The sequence below is a fragment of the Vollenhovia emeryi genome, unplaced genomic scaffold, assembly GCF_000949405.1.
Source record: "Vollenhovia emeryi isolate VEMERY1.0 unplaced genomic scaffold, V.emery_V1.0 DF939231.1, whole genome shotgun sequence".
Taxonomy (NCBI): domain Eukaryota; kingdom Metazoa; phylum Arthropoda; class Insecta; order Hymenoptera; family Formicidae; genus Vollenhovia; species Vollenhovia emeryi.
In genome coordinates, this window is record NW_011967135.1 from 484,634 (window position 1) to 506,291 (window position 21,658).

A 21,658-nucleotide genomic window follows, 5' to 3' on the forward strand; every position below is an offset into this window, starting at 1 on the left:
TTCAGCAGACACAACTGTTGAGTGAGCGCTCAGTATGATTGGTTAATACTTTTAGATCCAGCCAATCATGTTAAGAAATCATTGAGCGCTCACTCAACAGTTGTGTCTGCTGAACGCTACCATTAGCCACGTTCAGCAGGCACAACTGTTGAAAAGTGTGTGCGCCCCGCTTAAGTCTCGAGAAATTGACCAATCGCGGTCAAGTATGAGTAAATACGCGACTGTGATTGGTCAATTTCTTAAGGCTCAGGGTTTAAATCTCTATTGTAAACTGGGACTGACGCGACATCTGACACGTGGCTCGGAAAACAGAGAAGCGCGCGGCCAGCGCCACCGCCGGTGCGTACGCCCCTGATCTCGGCACGCCGCTTGCGATTGGTCGGCGGCGCGGCGCCACGGGAGGGGGGGGGGGGCTACGCGGTGACGAGGTGAAAGACCGGTGGCGCGCGCAGGTGGCGCCGCGCGCTTGCTCAATCAGTCGCGGGTTGTCCACCGGCCAGGTGAGAAAGTTGTTGTTGTTGTTGTTATTACTCGCTGCCGGCGCGCGTATCTTCCGTCGCGGTTCCGCGACACCGGTGCGCACGACGGCGTCCATCCGTGTAGTCGCGTCCGCGTGCCGTCGCCGCCGCCGCGCGTCCGATCGCCTTCCCTGCGAGAGACGAGTGTGGCGTGCGCGCGCGCGCGCGCACACGCTCTCTCGCGCGCGCGCGTGCAGGGTGAGCCTCGAAGCGCAGCGCGGTCGCCGCCGCCGCCGCCGCCGCCGCCGTCGCCGCCGCCGTCGCGGCGCGGCATCTCCTTTCTTCCCCGCGGCGTCGAATGAGAGCGAAGGGGACCGAGCGCGGCCGACGATCGTTCGCAGTGCGGCGCGAGGAAGGGGGCCGGGCGCTTCCCCGTCCCGCGCGTGGGTGTGCGTGCCCGAGTGATAGATACACAGTTGTCGGGTGACAGAAGCGCGGAGGGCGAGGATAACCCAAATAGGGAAGGTGCGCCCTTTACCCGTTACCTCCTCGGTCGGAAGTGCAGAGGTGCGAGCGAGAGAGTGAGCCGAGTGTGCGTGTGTGTGAGAGAGAGAGAGAGAGATCGTGGAAACGTGACATTACGGCAAATGACAGCGAAGAGGTGAGGATCAATGTGCCGTGATGGCTGAGGAGGAGCTGCTGGTCACCCTGTGCCGCGGCGACTCCGGCTCCGGCGGCTCTTTCGGCTTCTCCTTGCTCGGCGCCTCGGCGTCGGCGGGCCTGCCGGCCGCCCACGTCATCTACGACATCGTCGAAAACTCGCCGGCGGCCAGGAGCGGCAAGGTGAGTTACGACGCGGCTGCTAGAATAGACCTTCCCGCCGTAAGGACGACTCGAGCGTACCGCCTCCCGCCAAAGGATTCATCCTTACGGATAAACGATTCTCGCGCGATCGATTCTTGCGCGCGGTACGGCGGCCCTTTTTTTTATATATTTTTTTTTGGTTAAACCGAACGGCGAACTTGTCGCACGCACGGCTGTCCCTGGCACGACTGCGTGGCACGGGGAGGTTGCGCTTCTCTTGAGAGCAAAGACGCGCGAGACGTTTAACGATTTTTCACGCGCGTCCGTAACACGGGAAAGTTAAACGTTGGGATAAACAATTTCATCGGGAGTTTCGCGTTCACCCAGTTTGAGAAATCGATAACACGCGAGGAGATGCCACGATTCTCGCAAGATTGATTTTCGCTGGTCCGCCGAGTCCGGGAAATTGCTCTTTGCAAGTACGGAAAATAAAGGATTAGCGATAAGAATGAGAAAGGATCGATGACGTTAGGGCCATTTTTCGCGCGCGCCTGTGATGCACGGCACGATTGATCTTTATAAATAAACGCCGCGATTGTTGTAACATCGGCATTTGCGCGCTGTCCGCGCCGGAGATTGATTTTTCATCGATAAGTATTGAAACGAGTGAATTCAAGTGCAAGAAATGAGAGAGAGCTTCTCTCGCGAGCTGTTTTACATAGGAAGTGCCACAATACCGACTGGCGGGGAGGGAAATATCGTGTTTTCTATTTTCTTCTTTCTTTCTTTTTTTTGCGATCGAGATACATTGGCCGGAAAGAAACGAGGACAATTGAAGTGTGTCCTCGGAATACATTAAATATTACGGCTTATGGCAATTTTTTGTCGAGCGGCTTGTGCTTTTGTAAAGAGGAAGAATGAAAGGGCCTCGAGAATGTTCTCCTCCGCGTTCTTTAAAAAGCACTCGATATACGTGAATGAGAATCAACGGTTCCGAGTGCCACCTAAACACTCGCGATACTCTTGACAATAAGAGCAAGATATATTATTTCTAAAGGACTCGAGGGGTCCTATGATTGATTAGAATTGAAATCTTGCTCGTTAGTTTATCTCCCAGGCCTGTCATCCTCGATACCGGGGTAAAGTCCTCCGTTACGAAATAGGACTCTAATATGAGACAGCAGGTTTTCAACGTCCGATTTCAATCGCAAATCTTGTTTTCGCAACGACTACGCGATCTAACCGATCAATTTTCCCCGAAACAGATTTCACTCCGAGGGCAATAAATTCACGACGGGGCCAACAGACGATGCCCATTAATTTTGCAGAAACCCCGCCATCTCGTATTAGGAGCCTATCTTGCAATAGGGGGACTTTCCTCCATAAATTTACGATGGCATAACAGTGATACTCTTGTTGAGTTAAATTGCATTTTCATTTTGTATTTACAATTACTGCTCGAACGTGTAACGATTGAAAACTTTAAATTATTCAAGTTGGATTGAAAACTAATTAGAACCTTTGACCCGCTGACAATTTAAACATTGAGTTTTAGTAAAGCAGGTCTGTTTATTTCTGCCTGTACACCAACATTCCATGTAATCCGCGATAAAGAGAGATGTCAGATAACCCGGATAACGTAATCAAGATAGGTTTCACTGTCATAAACAAATGATTCAAACAACGTTTGGATATCGGGCAGAAAAGGCTGGTTAATGCGGTTACGAAGTCGCACAAGTCGTCGGCTAAATTTAGTTTTGACGCTGGAAACGAAGAAAAAAATGACGAAGACGAGATATGTGATGTAAAAGCGAGAGTGCACCAGCTGCATTCTTTCTGCGCAGCACAGTTTTGCGAATAATATTTCATAACGTGCGAGAGAGATGTTTCGAGCGAATGTTGCAGGCATTAACAGCGTGAAAAATATCGGCTACTAATACTTGAGGCTAATTGGGATAGCGAGTTGTCGAAATTAATTTTGCCGATCGATAGATGTTTAAAATACAATTAAACGTTGGCACCATAAAGCTTGCTTGCGTTTATTTTAAGCGATATTGCACCACTGGAGAGTAATTTTGCCCCGCTTTACGTTTCTCAATCAGCTGGTCTCTTAATAAAGAGAGCTGCTCTTGACGATCGTTAATCGCCCCGAGAAAGATGTTGAGCCTCCTGAGATCACTGGAAGCTGCGTCCGCGCGAATGCCGGGGTACGGGCAGCTGGTCCAAACTGGTCCGTCGTCCCAGAGCAGATCCAGCCCTCCAATTCTGGTCTCGTGTCCGCTGAAGCGACCCTTCCGACAAAATTACCCATTTATTTATACGAGATGTCTTTCAAAATTTTTAACTTTTAAGTAACGTCAGTGTCATCTTAAAAATATTTCAATTGGAAAAGCGCACTAAAGAATACATCGCAAAAATATATTAAATAATTACAAACGTGTATATAAATGTATAAATGAACATATGTGAATACATTTATTATAAACTACATACGTAGCGGTACAATAATATGTAAACAATCAGTTGGACCGCCGATACCTCAAAGTCGAGGACGTTGAGAACGTCGTCGACCAGATCGGATTTCAGACGTTGATCCTCGTTGTCGGTGCCCGTTAACGCTGGGGATGCGTTGATTTCCAATAGCCAAGGTCGCAGATCATCGCTGAGAAGTATATCGTAGCCGTAGAGCTCGAAACAGTTGCGATCCTGCATCATGGCTGGTTGTACCGCCAGTAGGCTCGCCATTATCACACCTGCATAAATACATCGATATAACAATAAATAGACATAAACGCACGCCAAGATGAAGCGTGTAAAGCGACCAAGTTATTTACCAAGTGTTAGCAATGTGTAACAGTAATTTGATAATTTTGTGAATATACCCGCTATGCGTTGCATCAAATTCTCAACAACTTCCACCTCGTAATAAGCTATCAAATAATCTCTGAGCTTGCTCAATGCCCATTTACAGTTCCATTCCCCGTTCTCGCCTTTCATCGAAGAGATACCCCCGGCATTCTGACTTGCTTTCAGTTGTATTGCTGTATTCGTCAAGTGCACTCTGTTGTCGTCAATGTTTTCCAGATCGAACAATTGGCCACACAAACGGGCAAAACCTTCCCTGGCCAGCCACACTTTCAAGGGATGAAATGATGTCACCAATACGTAAATGCGTAGATCAAACTTTCGTCCTGAAAACGGGGATTTAAATTTCGCTCCGAAACAAATGGGACGGTGATGTCGAAGGGATTCAAGATAAATGGAGCTTATAATTTTACTGGATGTTAAGTTCAATATCGATACATCAAGTAATAAAATTAATAAAATATTAAATTACATGCTGTATATAACTTTATAGTGTATATAACGTATTAATAAAGTATATAAAAATATATATATATAAATAAATGTTCACTTACTTAAAATTGCCAAGTTAATAAAGCCATGAAATTTAAATATGCGCGCGCACAGTTGAATTCTATGATTTTAATTTTTCAACACTACATGTATTTAATTTCTATTATAATTTATGTTATAAAATATGTTTTAATTTATTAATATTATTATTTATTGTAATAATATTAATTATTAATATATATATTACAATAAAACTGTGTATAAATATATATAAATATATATATATATATATACAAATTTAATCTAATAATATTAAATGTACGAAAATCCAAAAATGTGTGACAATATTTAATCCGTTGAAATTGCAATTATGAATAAATATATTTAAATGATCGATCTCGAATACTGAAAATTAAAGCATCTGAATTTTAACCTGCGACGAGATAAGGATTGTCTATGTATTTTTGAACAACGTAAGTCTCGAGAGGGATTCCCGATTGCTGCGACTTAGCCTCTCTGCTTTTCCACTCCGCGAGATCCTTCAGCTTTCTAAACAGAAAGATACCCTTGCCTCGCGATCTCGCCACTGGTTTGACGATCCACGTAGCTCCTTGTTGCCTACGATCATGTTTTGTCATTTCATTGATCCATAATTTTAATCCGACATAACTGTACATTACAACTGGGATTGTATATCTTATCTTCATATTTTTATTCCAATACGATGAATACAAAATGTATCATGTAAACTCTTGCAGATTTTTGGAATAATAAATATAATAAAATGTGGCTACACGAGAATATATTTATAGTACATGATATGTGTATATGTGTGTGTGTACAAATGTAAAAAAATTAAAAGTTTGCTATAGAAATTGTGCAGATATATGAATTTTATAATATTTTGAATAAATATGTCTAAGAGCGACACGAAAAGTTTCTTTTTACATTTAATACATGTATATAATCTAAAAAACCTTAAGATATCAATAGCGCGTATTGATACTCATTTTTCGTTTGAAATATTTTTCTCGATAAGAACTTCTAATCAAATATAATATTTAGATAACGATAAAACGTCGTGAGCGTTAGGATAGTGACGGATTTTCCTTGCGGGAAGGAATGTAAAATTACAATTGAAACTGATCCAATTAACAACGTCTAATTAATAATATAAGCAAAAGTAAATATTGAATAAGAAATAATTGTACTTGTGGTATTCCTCGACGAACATCCGGTAGTCGCTAGGCAGCTCGAAGGTCACAGGCATGGCATCGCTGACGCGAGCCTCGGCAGTTTTTCCAGCCCTTACGAGAGCCTTCCTGTAGCGTTTGAGATTACGGTACAGGTAATTCTTCCGCGTGAGCTCGTAGTGGTTACGGAAATGCGGCACCCGCTGGTAAGGGCGCAGCTTCTTCCGATCCCCGTCCAACGCTTGTCGCAGCACATCCCCTGTTTCGCACCACCACAGGTGCCAGCTAGTGTCTTCGGGGTCGACTATCTCAAAGAAGAAAGATACAACGCTACAGCTATTTTCATTCATCCGGCATTCTTACCGCTACAAATTTTACACGTTGAAAGCAATGAAAATCAAAAGAAAGATGTTTAATTCAAAATACACAGATTGGTATCGAGCTTAAATATTGTATGCACTTTTTATTTTCGCTCGTTTTGCTCGTGTGTAAACACGATAATCCGTATCGGTATATTTATAATTGTTCAATATTTTTAACATCTATTTACAGTGTCTCAGAGCTGTTAATATCTAATTATGCCATATATTCGAATTCTATTTGTAGTGATATAGATGCTATGTTATATCAATTAATACTATTTATAATGCTTCTTTTTAATAGTGAGAGTGTCTCTCTTTCTCTCTCTCTCTCTCTCCCCTCTTTCTCTATTTCTACGTGTGTATAATTAATAAATATCTTTCTTATTCAATGGTATTTTGTGTGCATACAGAGATCCCGTAAGATATTAGAAACTTGACAAAATTACCCGAGTCCAACCTCTTGCCAACATTACTTCAATTTGCGTGGAAGAATAATCACAACGGAATTTGACAACTTTATCTTCGGAACTCTGCTTTTTTTTTAAATCACTGACGGGCTTCTTTTCCCCATCAGATAATTTGGTCGTTTCGGTCTCTCTTTCGGAAGGAGTAATCCGCGAATACTCCAATATCTTTTGGATGTTATTCATGGTTTATCAAGATGATTGAACGACTATTCAGACATATTGAAAGTGATTCGCATTTATTAATCTACACAGTGTGTTTTAAGAGAGATTTCACCTCTTCTTTGATCCCCTGTAAACTTCTTGTGATTCAAATTTTTATTTTATATTGAGATCAATTTTGTTAAAAAAAAAATATATATAATTTTGTACGATTAATTCAATTCATTAATTTTAATTAAATTTCCATCTGCAAGAAAATTTTCACTCATTAATATATCATATAAATATACATATACAATGTATATATTTAGTCTCTCTCTCTCTCTAAAGCTTAAAAAGATTAGTGATATGTACTAACTATTAAATATCTTGTAATATATGGGATTTACTCCACACAAATGGATTTTGTACTTAGATGAAAGTTTATATGTAAACATATATCTCATTTAACTTTATTATAAAGTTATAGCAAATTGCGTGTTCTGCCAATTTATATCTGTATCTGTAATAAATCCGCGAGAACTTGGAAATGTAGAGAGATTATAAAGGAACGGGGTTCCAATACCTTGTATTGCGATTTCATCGATATGCAATAATTGTTTACACAAGTCAAAGTGCATTGTGCGCAAAATGATTCATTAGAGGACGGATTAGAGGACAGCGTGAAGAAAGTCAATGTCACTGCGGATCCGAAAATACAATTGGCCACCGGCCGAATCTTCGCGTTCCGATTCGCGTTCGATCAGTCGCATTTCGTCGGTTGCTAGTTGTCGGTGCTCTTTCAATGCGAATAAAGAATTCGCAATTGTATCCTAACGTGCGCATCGAATGCCCAAACTCGCATCCTGCCTGTCGTGCTGTTTGCGACCCTTTAACTTTCTTTTGGGACGTTCTGAAAGGGATAGATATGATTACGTTGAATACATGGCGCTCTGTGAGGTGAATCTCATAACTTTGTGCGACAACTTAGCCATATAATTATATAACGTAAGAAAAAAAGACACCAAGTTAATAAATTAATTGACAACATGTTTCGAAAAAATTACCGTTTGTTGTTATTGCCGCTAATTTTATTTATTATCATGTACTTTTGAAAAGTTAAAAATTGATGTTACATGTTAACACATATCTTCAATTTATCTTTAAAGATTCAACGCCAGCTTTAAATTAAATATTACAAAAGCTGTGCGTTATTAAAAATTCATCATTATATCTCATTAACATTACGCCAGTTCTGTTCTGTAACGTAGAATATCTCTGTTCATAAATATTGAACAAATGTCATACTATCCACTGGTAAAGCAACTGGTGCAGGTAAACTAGTATCCTTTCATTGAACTTTTCTTGCCTCCAATGTAATTTCATAACAGGACTTGCTTTCTCAAGTTTTCACGCAACGGCGATCGTGTGCGTTTTCAATCGGTTGTGCGTTTAACAATATGTCGATACGCACAGATAAATATTTATGTTATATTATTTAAACATATATTATTATCGAAAAGGCTATCATTATTTAATTACTATAACAAACTCGATATATAACAAATATATGTATATGCTGAAACATAGATTTAATGTTCATATAACATATATATATATTTTTTTAATAGAGATATTTTCTTTATTTTTACAGGTCGAAGCTGGTGATGTCATTCTTAGGGTGAACGAAGTTGATGTCAATCGATTCAGTACGAAAGAAGGTAAAAAATGTATTATATTTACTAAATCTACTTCTTTGAAACATGGTGATTTGTCAAAGTTTTATCGTCGCTTTCTTGCAATTGTGAGTTCAAGTAGAAAAGAGGGAATTTAGAATTAGAGATAACAGTATTATACAAATTATCTAACGTATTAAAAATGATTAAAGAATAGTGGATTAAAGTATAAATGAGAAAAACAAAATAATAGCGATTTTTCCACGCTTTTGAGAATCGATCGATTTTCTTTTTATATTTGTATTTTGTCATTTATTATAAATTAAATGTCACTTAAGCCAACATGATTCGGCATGTAACGCAATGTAATTCAATGTGAACTACGATGGTTTAATTAGAATTTCGGTTCTATCAATTGGACATGACCATCGAAATAGAACTTGATAATACCTCGGAGAACAGAATCTGTAAGATAATCTGTGAAAAATATATAGAGAAACGGGAGAAAATATAAATTCCGATTTGTTTTAGTACTAAAATGTCTACGACTGTCTTCAGATCCCGTTACTCTGAAGCTACGAAGGGGTGAGTGAGATCTTTTAATAATGCATGGCTCTACAGAAGCTTGCACGTATTAATTTTCCATCAAACTTATGATTTTTTCATATGTATCATTCAAACGTCGTCTACACTATAAATGCAAGTTGATTATGTATTCACGAGGCTGCTGAACTCTTGCGATCGTAAGCGATCTAATGATAGATTACTGTCTACACACGTTCTTGAACCTGACACTGTAGTAATAATAGAGTTAACGGTGTAACAACGATCGCGGCTAACGCGATAAACAGAAAAAGTTACGCACCTACCCTCCACGGAAAGGGATGGCCGATGACCAAGGACGCGTGATTATCCGCACGAGCGGCTTTCAAACGATGCACGAGAACGACAAACGATTTTCTGTCAGACGATCACATTGATCTTCCAGGGGACGCTTTTGTGTTTTTTGTCTGCCATTTTATTACAACGTTTTTATTATTGTTTATTATTTTTTAATATTAAAGTCTGTATTAGTTTCAATTAACGAATTTATTCAACTCTGCTAATTTTAATACTTTTCCTGATAATATTTACAAATAATTTACGGTCAAACAATTTCGATGATCCCTTATTATTTCTCTTAAAACAACACTTTCTGCTTTTTTTCATTTTGCACAGTTTCTATAATTTTCTCAGAACATTTTTATGGAAACATCAAATAATCGTGATTTAATGAAAAATATATTGATTGTAACATATTTCGTGTGTAATGACAATAAAGTAATATAGTATAATAAGATACGTATGTATAAAGATTTAGACGTTAAAAAGAAAAATTTACGCAGATCCTGCGGTGAAGGCTCACGTTCGCCGCCTTCTTTCTCCCGGACAACCTATTAAAGATGAAAACACAGAATCCTCAAGAGATGTCTTGACGAACAATCCTAAGAACATTGTCACTTCCGGCAATGTAGAGAAGAAGGAACTCAAGAAGACGCCGGTCACGCCAGAAATGTCCGCAGACTCACCAACGTTGACACCGACGCCTGCAACGACGACGAGGAGCAACGGCTCGTGCAGCGATGCCTCTCTCTCATCGGAATTAGAGGCACTCTTGCCACCCGTGGACCATTTTAAGGAAGAGGAACGGACCCAATGGGAGCCCCTGTGTGCCGAGAAATTCCCGCGACAGAAAACTACACCTCGGTAAAAAGCACAATAAACAGTTTCGACCGTTCGTTATCGCATTCTCGACATTCATTTGAATAGTCATTCTCATCTGAATTTATATCGGTTGAAAATGATAATGCGCGTAACTATATTTTTATTTTGTACACGCTTGACTCAATGACAAAGTATTGGCCGAGTATTGAGGAAACAATGCAATGGAAATACAGAAAAGAAGATAGAGAAATTGAGTATGGAAAGTGACCTGGCTTAAGTTTTCTTTCGACTTGTTCACTCATCTATGAATCCACAATGAAACATCTGTGATGTCAAGGAATGTGGTATCTTGCAATAGTAATAAGGCTTATTACTTTTTGTCAGGTTTGAAGCGTACATGATGACCGGCGACCTGATGCTAAATCTCTCCCGCACACAACAGAGCAGTAATCTGCTACCTAAGCAGCGAAAGGTGGACTCCCTTAGGTACAATCCCAATCATCAGCACACTACCACCATCACCACCACTAGTGCCCACCACAACCACAATCATCATCATCATCATCACCATTATCATAACTCGGTACCCAGCAGTCCCAATGAGACCCAACTGGCACACCAGCACCATCACCATCGAGGAAGCGTCTATAAAACTTCCAGCTCGGCCAGCACATCACCCGTAGGCGCTGCCAGACGCGACGGAGTGCAAAGCACTTCGGGGGCCTTGGTCCAAGTCGATCCCGGCAAGAACACTCCTTCGAGCTTTGGTTTTGTACGTACTTCGCGGTCGGAAGATCATTTGCAGTTCCAGAAAGATCCCTCAATGAGCGCCGTGGATATCGACATCGATGACGATGTCACTTCAAGTCTGAACACGCTGCTGGATCCACGGCCAGAAGGCCTAATGCCAAACGAGCGAATTGTTTGGACTTACAACGCGCCTGTTAGCTCACCAGCTGTTTCCTGCTGCCAAAATGGCGGTTCCTCATCTTCGTCTTCGTCCTCATCATCCTCTTCAACGAGCCCTCAGCGTTCTCTATCCCCTGCTTCCCCCACCTCCGTCTCGTCCTCCGTCATGTCCTCCAACTCTGGTTCCCGTAGGTTCCCACCGGCCCAAACTGTTCCCGGGGTTTCCAGCGCCCCGGGAAGTCATCTCCCCGCTAACGGCGATTTCAGCCAGTCGGAGGCCATCAGCAACATGTCCAGTCCCGACTACAACGATGAAGAAACGATGGATATTCTCAGCGCGAGGGATATTATGATGGTCAGCGATCCCAGCGACAGTGATTCCACCATTCTGGCGAGCGAACCGCCTCAGAGAAGACTGAAGGCTAATCCTCAGGATGCTGGAGAACATAGAATAGTGATTCAAGTAAAAGGGCCTGACAAGGAGACTCCAAGAAACACGAGTCCCAGGCAGACGAGGAGAAGAGGAAATCCCATTGGGGAACTGGGGCCGCCTGCTGCGTCTCAAAATTTGCAGCGAAATCAACCTGGGATTGCGGGGGTGCCTGGGATCATTTCAGGATCTGTGACACCCGAATGTGTAGGTTATCAGGTAATATTATAAAATTTTATCAAATTTTATTTTGAATAAATTGAATTATTATTGGCAATAATAACGCAAACAAAATTCTATAATATTGTATTCTTCTTAAAAGATAAGACACATTTGTACCTCTAATTCTAGCACACATTTTTATTTCAAACTCTAAAAGGATTGGTTTTCCTATGTTTATTCTAATTTATTACTATTATTTAGTAATTATATGTATTATTATTTATTTGCTTATTATCGAATTTAGGAATTGAAAGAGAGCGAAGATGAGAGGGAAGCTTTAATCGCTGGAATGTGCGACGAACAGAAGGGACATGGAAGTGGCGCGTCGCCGCCACAGTCAGCGGACGAAGAAAGCGATATCGAGAGTTTGCACAGTTTTCACTACAGCCCGAAAGCGGTAGATTTGCCCTCCGCGATCCGACTGGCCAAACGTCTCTATTCCTTAGATGGCTTTAAAAAGTCTGATGTCTCCAGACATTTAAGCAAAAAGTAAGCTTTCTAGAACTATTTTCCTGATTAAATCTTTATCTCTCGAAAGAATTCAAACAAAAGTTCGATATAACTGAATTGTTGAAACTTTTTAAAGGGATCCATTATTGATTGCTGTATAAAATGTGAAAAGTTTCAACAGTATCGATTTCAGAAATATGTCATAACTCTTGTATTTGTAGCAACGATTTTAGCAAAGCTGTGGCAGAGGAATACCTGCGCTACTTCATCTTTGAACGAGACACACTAGACATGGCTCTCAGAAAATTTCTCGCTCAATTTTGTTTAACGGGAGAGACTCAAGAAAGAGAAAGAGTCTTGGTACATTTTTCCAAAAGATATTTAGATTGCAATCCCGGCAGTTTCAATTCTCAAGGTGTGTATTTTTGTAAATTAGAAAATTCTATTAAAGAGATTAAAATAATTTAAATCATATTTATCCAAGCTTATTAATATGTTCTTGTTCTCTCTGACATATATAGATTAAACTTAGTAAATGATTTTTTTAGATGCGGTTCATACATTGACTTGTGCGATAATGCTGCTTAATACAGACTTGCACGGTCAGAATATTGGCAGGAAAATGTCATGCTCAGAATTCATTGAGAATCTGTCAGAGCTCAACGATGGCGATAACTTTCCACGTGAAGTGCTCAAGCAGCTTTATAACGCCATCAAGTCCTTTCCCCTCGAGTGGGCCCTGTAAGCAAGCGTTATAATATGTCTTCTTTAAAATAGTCGTTAATTAAATTTTTTGCAATTAATATCAATAGTATCTTTTAGAATAAAAATGGAAATATATTAATTTTTTCAGAAAGTATATAATAACAACTGTTTGGTTCAAATATTTTTCAAGAAAATTCAACTTTACGTTCTTCATTGTTTTAGGGACGAAGAAGGGGATGAAGCGACGAATCAAGCAATTCAGCAAGGTGACGGTACGGCAGCAATTGCTGGTACCGGAAATCCATTTCTCGATGTGCCAAATGTCACGGGTGCTACAGAGTTCAAGAAAGGCTATGTTATGCGTAAATGCTGTTATGACTCCAATGGCAAAAAAAGTATGCGCTCCTTATACATATCTTACAACTTGCAACAACACATTGAATGCAATGTTTATCTTATACAATCTTGTATATTATTATGTCTTTCCATGTACTTCTTGCATTATCTTTCGTATAAAATGTTACATAGCTCCGTTCGGCAAACGTGGATGGAAGATGTATTATTGTACATTGCGTGAGCTCGTGCTATACTTGCACAAAGATGAGCACGGCTTCCGTAACGATAGTTTACACAATGCTATACGTATTCATCATGCGTTGGCTACTAAAGCGACCGATTACACAAAGAAGCAGCATGTTTTTCGGTTGCAAACTGCCGACCAAGCTGAATATCTCTTTCAGACGAGGTTGGTATTTTTTGTAAGGTTTAGAAAATGTCTATTTAGTAATGAAATCAAGTAATATATAAAATAATCAGAATAAATATTTTAATTGAATTTATACATAAACTGAATTTTGAATTGATTTAATTGTACAACTATTATATTATAATTATTAAAATTATAATTCTAACAATTATTATAATTATTGTATAATTTGTAATTTAGTTTTAATTTCAAATTAAATTAAATTTAGGAAATGATTATGTAATTGTATCGATATGTTTCTGCAGTGATTCGAAGGAGCTGCAATCATGGATCGATACCATCAATTTTGTATGCGCTAGCTTTTCGTGTCAGCCTCTCGCAGGCGCGGTTGGGTCTCAACGTAAATTCCAGCGTCCATTGCTGCCATGTAGTCATACCAAATTAAATTCTGTGAGTATAACATGGTTATCTCAATCTTTAACTTCTTTAAATTTTCCTTAACTATCGTCTGGATTATAATACCAATGCATAGTAATTGTTAAATCTTGCTAATTAAAAAATTTATAAACAATATATTAATTTTAAATCAAGTATCGTGACTAAAAAGAGTCATATTGTAATAAGGATTATTATAACAAAAAATAATTTAGTTTAAAAACAAATTTTGAAGTTTGGAAAATCTGAGGAAAATTTGTTTTGTCACTTTGTAAGCTGTTTAAACTTTGAAAATTCCATAAAATTTATTTTTCGAAAAAATTATTCAAGATAACATTTCAAATAATCGTAATATAAGGAGACACATTGTGTAACAAACATTTGTAACTTCTAGGAAATTGAAGTTGAATTGAGATATCGTGAGATATTAGGATTATAAAAATATCTCGAGATAAATTAATTTCCTCATTTGTTTAGTTAAAGAAAATAAAGAGGATTAAATTAATTTGTTAATAGAGAGAACAGTTGCGGGACCACGAAGATAGGGTCAACAGGCTAGAAACAGAATTGGAGGAGCACAGACGGCATCCTCCGGAAAGAGGTGCTAAGGCACTCACTGTACAAAATTATAAGGAAAAAGATGCATATTTGCATCACGAGGTAACTTTAAGCGATCGTAATATAATAATTGCTTGACAATTTTGAATAATTACCTAAAAAATATATATCTTTAACCAAAAATTTTTAGAAAAAGAATCTCTCAAAAAACTTTGTCAATTGAGAGAATCAAAGTTTTTTTATTTTATTCCAAGTTTTCACATTTTGTATAATTAAAATGCAGAAGTCTAAACATGAAAAACGAAGTCATAAAATGAAGTCTAAACATTTTCTGGTAACACAAAATTACAATTAATAAGATTTCAGTCTTTTTAATTAAAAAATATGCTTTTTTATTATCTTTTGTTCTACTCGTAAGTTTATTTTTGTTATCTCTCGTTTCCTCGATTCCTCCCCCCTGTACACGCGTGCGCATACATAAATATTTTAAATATTCTCGTTATCAAAAAATAGATAATATTTTAATCGAAAAAACAAATGTCTTTCACATCTCTAAAGTGATTTGACTTATGAAAAAGTTGTCATCATCATATGATGGCCTCCTCTTTACCATGCAGCATAGTATAACTATCCACTCCATTATTTGTTTCATTTTGCGTCGATCCCTTCGGCGCATGTAACATTTTGTTAATCCAGCCAATGAGAGGAAAGTTGTATGGGTGGTAGGGTAATTTAATGAGTACACACACATACGTACCTATGTACAGTAGAAATCACTTATGCCTTCCCATGAATTTATTATGAATTTAGGCACATATAGAGCACATATACATTTCCATGTATATATTTGCAAAATGTATAAATGTGTTGATATGTGCACAAATTCATGTCGAAAGACATCAGTAATTTCTAGTGTATGTACACACACATATGCTGCTGGATTGGGACCAAAGACATGACGGAATACCACGTGATCGGGATCGCAAAGATCAAAGGGACCGACAAAGAGCGGACCTACTAGTTATACTATGCCATGCAATCTTTGATAAATTTTTCTGTACCTCCTATAATTTTGAAGATACTAAGGTATTTATTCCTATTAGTTTGCCTAAAACTAATATAAAAATAATCAACCTGACAATTAAAAATTCACGAATTAAATTAAATTTTTTTATTATTTATTTAATGTTTTTCCTACTCGGAATTTTTTATCATTGAAAAACTCAATGTTTCATTTTTTTTGTAATAAAGAAAGGACATATATTTCCTCTTCTATTTCCTTTTCTACTTTCCTTTTCTATTCCGCTTAAAATTATCCTTTCACTTCGTCATACTCTACAGAGCAACCCTCGTTCCAGCTGAAGCGGTATAAAACATATGCCTATCTTCTTCGTTCCCGGCTGTCGTTCAGCGAGATGGAATCATCACTAGTTGAAAGCAGTATTGGTGAGGTGGACGAGGGTATGCCACTTGGACCTACTGGAGCCATAGGAAATGCAGAAGGAGCTCTGGTACCACCGCCGGTTCCCGAACGATCAACTGCTACTAATAGGTACAGTTACCGGACCGCCATTTACAGCGGCGGTGGCCGCAATCTACTGAACGGTGGCAATCAGGACTATAATGCCGCCGGTGGTGACGTTGGTTGACGCAATGCTTATGGCCTATGTGGGCTAGTTTGACCCCGGTGTTGGTGCTGGTGCTGGTGACGGTGACGTTAATGTTTGACGATAGACACGAGTGACGCAAACTAACGATATACCTGGCAGCGCATTACACACTCCAATGATATTATTAAATATTATAATGTATTCGAGAACAAAATACTGTCCTCTGATATAGCAAGGTTGAACTGCAGCTGCATCAAACTTCTTCTCTTTCCTGGGATAATCAATTGCTGAAGAAGACGTAGTAAAACTTATAAAGGAAGAAGTTTTATACAAATGTAGCTTTATTCGCTATATCTGAACCAGATAGTATTTTGCTGTTCACTGTATACTCCATTCAGTGGCGCAACTATTTGATCAGATTATAGGTATGCCGAAATTAGTACAACCAAAAGGAAAATGATTTTTCATATAAAAGTAGGTAAATAAAAGTTTTATCTTAAAAAATGTTTTCTAATTAATTTGATAGTAGTAACGCCACTGATTCTTTTTGTCATGTTTTCTAATTGCGGCAGCTATTTTAGCTCTCGTTGAATCTGTTTGTTTTACTCCTTCAGACCTGACTTCTTATGTGTTTAATTTTACATAAAAATTAACTTTATGTAAAATTTAATAACTATAAAAAAATTTACTAAGCAACATGTTTACAATAAAATATCGAAGAAGAAAAATACACATATATTGTACATTGAGAAAAATGACATGCCTAAAAATGATATTTATAGCTAGAATTGAATTTAATTCTTAAAAAATACATATAATATGCATCAGGTCCGAAAGAATTAACATTCTTTCTGATATTAATACAATTCTTTTATTTGATGTATAAAAATTCATATGTATTCCGGTTTGACTTCCCATAATATTTTTATTTTTAAAAACTTTCAATCTATTCTAACTTTTTACTTGATTTTATTTTTTTATTTATGATTTAGCATATTTGGTACAAGAGGACAGTTTTTGTGATGAAAAAAATATTTGATAATATTATAATATATATGTTAATATAAAGAACTTAAATATGAGTAATATTTTCTTTACCAGTGATGAAATAACAGACAAATAATATTATTCGACTAGAACTGACAGAAATTTATTGCAAAAAATGAATATTTAATATTTTTCGCAATAAATTTCTACCAGTTCTGGTCAAATAATATTACCTTTCTGTTAAAGAATTTAATTGAAATTTTTTCATTTTTCTAAAGATTTCAATCAGAATCAATTTTTTATTTAAATTTAAGTTAACAGTTTAACATTTAGAAATCAAGTACCAAATTGGAAGACTTATAAAAGAGAATAGTTTTTCATAAATACTATAAAAATATTTTATTCGCAATGAAAATTTAATTTCAAAAATTATAGATTTAGGAAAATATTAATAATTTTGAATGTCTTTGCTTAAATCTTTTCTCTTTTTTATTTCCTTTACTTATTTTCTGTCTTCTATTTCTTTTTTTTTCTCTAATAAGAAATAAATGTCATTTTGATCTTCTACGAATTCTATTTTATTACTGAAGCCAATGTGCACAGGAATACTTATGGAGATAACATATTATGCTGTTTCACCATATTGTTAGTTTGCGCACAAATATTAAATATGCAAATTTAAAAATATATAAAAGTTGAGAGGCTGTTAAGACTGGGTAGAAGAAAATTTTCACATTTCGATTTGCTGTTATAGAAAGTTGAAGAAAATGTGTCAATCATTTATGACTGCAAAGAAAAATATATACAAATTTGTTATTTTGTTAATGATTTGACACAAATATATTAAACTGATATATTTTTTATTTATATGTATAACTAGACTTGGAAAAATTTTTTGTGCTTTTTGTATGTAATAATGTATTTGTTTTGTGCTTTTGATATCTTGTTAAGTTTTTTACATACAACATAAACAATTTTTTTGTTTCAAATCTTAATTAAGAAGTTAATAGTATATAAAAATAGATGTAAAATTAAGCATGCCATAATTTTTTATTTAAACTGAATAAATTATATTATGTGTAAATATATTTTTTATTGATATTAATTATATGAAATGTATATTTTATATTTAAAAACAGCTAAAATTCTTTCTCCTGCCTTTCTCCCATCCATCCCTTTTCTTTTCTATTTCTTCTTCCTTTTTCCCTTGGTTTCTGTTTCTTTCTTTTTTCCCTCTTGTCTAATCTGTACAATAAAATTGTTGTATCTTTAGTCTTAATAATGAACTAAATGTTTATGATAAATATAAATTCTTGCATTAAAATTATTGTGTGTGTATATATATATAATTATAATTATATATACTTATATATAATTATATATTATACATATACCTGTATGTATATCATTTGTCCTTCCTGGTTTTTATGTAATAAAATTACTTTGAAGGATTAAATTTTTTAATAATTTGCATTGCAATATTCTGTTTATAATGTTTGCAATAAATATTTATTTTTGCAATAATGTTGAATTTAATAATTAAATAGAAATTGGATATGCATCCAATTAATATGTCAAAATTAGACAATTATAAAGATGTTTCTATCATAATGATTTTAGATTACTAACAAACGAAGTTAATAATGATTAAGAAAATAGATACGAATAATAAAAATTATAGTGATTTTTTAATTTCTATAAATTATATAGTAATTTATATATAATATTGTACAATACATACACATACATATGTATAATATATATATGTTTGTGTGTGTATGTATGTATACGCGTATATGTACATTTATAGATGGAAAAATATGAGTATAATAAAAATTACTATACAAATAAATTATTGTTTAAGAAAAATAACACAAATGTTCTATCTGATATATGATATGCGCATAAATTGGTTGGCGCTCTGTATAGACTTTACTTGTAAACAACAACAAACAAACTATAATTTACTTGTAAAATTAATTAAAAAGTAAAGAGAATAAATCGTCTTATTTAGTTTTATTTGTAATTTTTTTATTAACTTTTGTTGTTCTTTTTTAAGTATCTTTAATTAAACTTTGTGAGATACATTTTTTTTACGTTTAACAATTTGTCTATGTCATATTTTATCTTCCTTTCTATGTTTTTCTCTTTTCCATTTTATTATTTATAAATGTTTTCTCTTTATCTATTTCTCATTTTTTCTAAGTTTTTTAGGATAAATTGCCATTTTATCGTTTATAGCGTACTCCTTGTACATAAATCTGTAATATATGTGGATATATATATCGTAACAAGCACTTATTATAAACTATATAATATTATAATAAAGATCATTGATCTTCAAGTCTTATTCACATCTTTCTATCTAAAGACCTGATTATTTTCTATAGAGCATGAAATATTACTCTTTATTTAAAGAAGTTAAACAATTCTACATTAAACAAGAATTATTTAAATATATTTAAATATTTTTATATATTATATAATATTATACATAATATATAAAAATAATTATTTTATATACTAGCTTTTGAATGCCTTGATCTTAGCAATATTATTAATTATTATATATTGTAAGATTAGATCAAAATCCTATTATGTGTCTGGTTACACGTATTTTATGTTTTTAGTTATTTGTTGCTTTTATATATTCTGCTATATTGGGGTGGTTCCTTACATTAATTTAAAGCATGCTTGCTGCACGTACGCACACACACCCACACACAAAGTATTCATAATATGATAAATCACTTGTATGTATTTTTTTATGCACATAAGTGATTGCATTGTATGAGATTATAAAAGTTTGAGATATGACAAAAATAATACGTAAGTAGAATAGTAGTTGCGCCTTATTAATAATTAAGAACAATTTTAACATTTTTAATTGCTACTTGCCGAAATTGAAATTAATTTTTTAAAATTAATCCGCAATTTCGGTCGAATTTTTGTAAAAGTTCGACAATTTTTTGTTTATAATAAATTCGTATTCATTTGTTGCATGCAACAGAGTTGACCCGGCAGCAACGTAAACAGGATCCAGCAAGATTGTTACATCCAGCTTTCAGGATGTTACTCAGGACATCTTCCTTTTCGCGCAAATATAAAATAAAGTTTACTGTTAAAATCGAATATTGAAATGGTCATTGAAAAATTATGATATTTAAGGAAGAATGAAGATTGTGTGTGTGTTGGCTGTGTCAATCAAAGTTATTAGTTTATTAATTAACAAGAAATATAATTAATAAATTATATAGGATATAATTGCCTATTCCCATAGCTCATAATATTTTATAAATACAGATTGCAGAACTTTTAGATGCAACATTATTTAAGCATTTTTTATATTAGTTTCCTATATTAAGTTATTAGAAATAGATCTTTTTACTTAAATAAAGTTTAATTACAAAGTAACATTTTGGTTAAATTTAAATAAGTGAAGAAATCACATGGTTTTGAAAGTATTGTAAATCGATTTATTATAAAAGTTTTTTATTACCATTTTTGTAGACAAATTTGATCTTTGATTATATTAATAATAGGCAATCTTTATTCTTTCTAATTATAAAATTTTCCAAAGCAACAGAGAACAAATAACCAGAATACATTATAGAAAAGGTTCCAAGATAAGAAAAGGGTGATTAAAACCTTACCTCGTAAGATTAGGCAATCTTTTCGTTTCCTAGCAAAGGTAATTGATTTGATAATAATTAAAGCTAGAATTTCTCTCCGTATTTACGCGAAATATTATTTAAGACTGATTGTAGCAAAATGTTGTGTGCACCGAAAATTAAACAATTGAAAGGAAATTGCCAATACGTAAAAATTTGTTTCAACATAGTGACGATTAACATAGTGTATGTAATTCTTTCCTAATCCTATGATATATTGTACTATCAAAAATTATTACAAAATTATTCCTTATAGATATTTTATAATTCTATATGGACGAATAATACATTTAAATCGTTAGGATGCGAAAAAGAGGCCAAAGAATTGCATTTATATATACATTCTACTTACTCAATTTCTTCCATAATTTTACGTATTATGTATGTATATACATGCACACATACACACACTCACACGTGCACGCACACACATACACGCTTCAAGACTTTACATAATATATTTACACAATTTTTAATTTTGTTTTATGAAAATTGGAGATAGCATGTTTAGTTTTATTCATTGAGTAACTAGATAATAAATTAAAAGAATAAGATTTCTTTGTACAGCTTAATTTGCTGCCATTGTAAACATACATTTGTAAATATATTTTTATTATTATTACCATATTATAGTATTATAATTTGAGGATAATTATTGATCGATATAATGAATTTAAGAAAAAATGACTGCGTTTTATATTTATGGATTACTATTATTATATGTATCTTTGTAAATATGATTATGTAGATATTAAAATAAAAAATCCTATAAATAATATCACTTTACATATTTTATATATATACATACATATATTT

General features: G+C 35.3%; 2 protein-coding genes across 5 annotated transcripts; one reads left to right on the top strand and one right to left on the bottom strand.

The window, feature by feature from the left end:
* The first annotated feature begins 839 nt into the window (after positions 1–839).
* Positions 840–21,620, top strand: LOC105560413 (PH and SEC7 domain-containing protein 2). 4 transcript variants are annotated; one of them, XM_012009529.1, is made up of 14 exons: positions 841–1,301; positions 8,434–8,500; positions 8,987–9,040; positions 9,841–10,201; positions 10,544–11,717; positions 11,965–12,209; positions 12,392–12,585; positions 12,719–12,911; positions 13,098–13,270; positions 13,404–13,620; positions 13,887–14,031; positions 14,533–14,676; positions 15,933–16,126; positions 20,182–21,620. In XM_012009529.1, the coding sequence occupies exons 1-14, from the start codon at positions 1,140–1,142 to the stop codon at positions 20,201–20,203; spliced, it is 3,345 nt and encodes a 1,114-aa protein (XP_011864919.1). In that variant the 5' UTR covers positions 841–1,139; the 3' UTR covers positions 20,204–21,620. The 4 variants fall into 4 exon arrangements, with proteins under 4 accessions (XP_011864920.1, XP_011864919.1, XP_011864917.1 ...); XM_012009530.1 differs by lacking the exon at positions 20,182–21,620 and having other exon boundaries at positions 840–1,301; positions 15,916–15,992; XM_012009527.1 differs by lacking the exon at positions 20,182–21,620 and having other exon boundaries at positions 15,933–16,879.
* On the bottom strand, positions 2,580–6,526 carry LOC105560414 (probable tubulin polyglutamylase TTLL9). The gene is made up of 5 exons (XM_012009531.1): positions 5,831–6,526; positions 5,053–5,237; positions 4,097–4,453; positions 3,801–4,015; positions 2,580–3,553 (listed from the first exon to the last, which is right to left on the bottom strand). The coding sequence occupies exons 1-5, from the start codon at positions 6,160–6,162 to the stop codon at positions 3,302–3,304; spliced, it is 1,341 nt and encodes a 446-aa protein (XP_011864921.1). The 5' UTR covers positions 6,163–6,526; the 3' UTR covers positions 2,580–3,301.
* Positions 21,621–21,658: the final 38 nt, after the last annotated feature.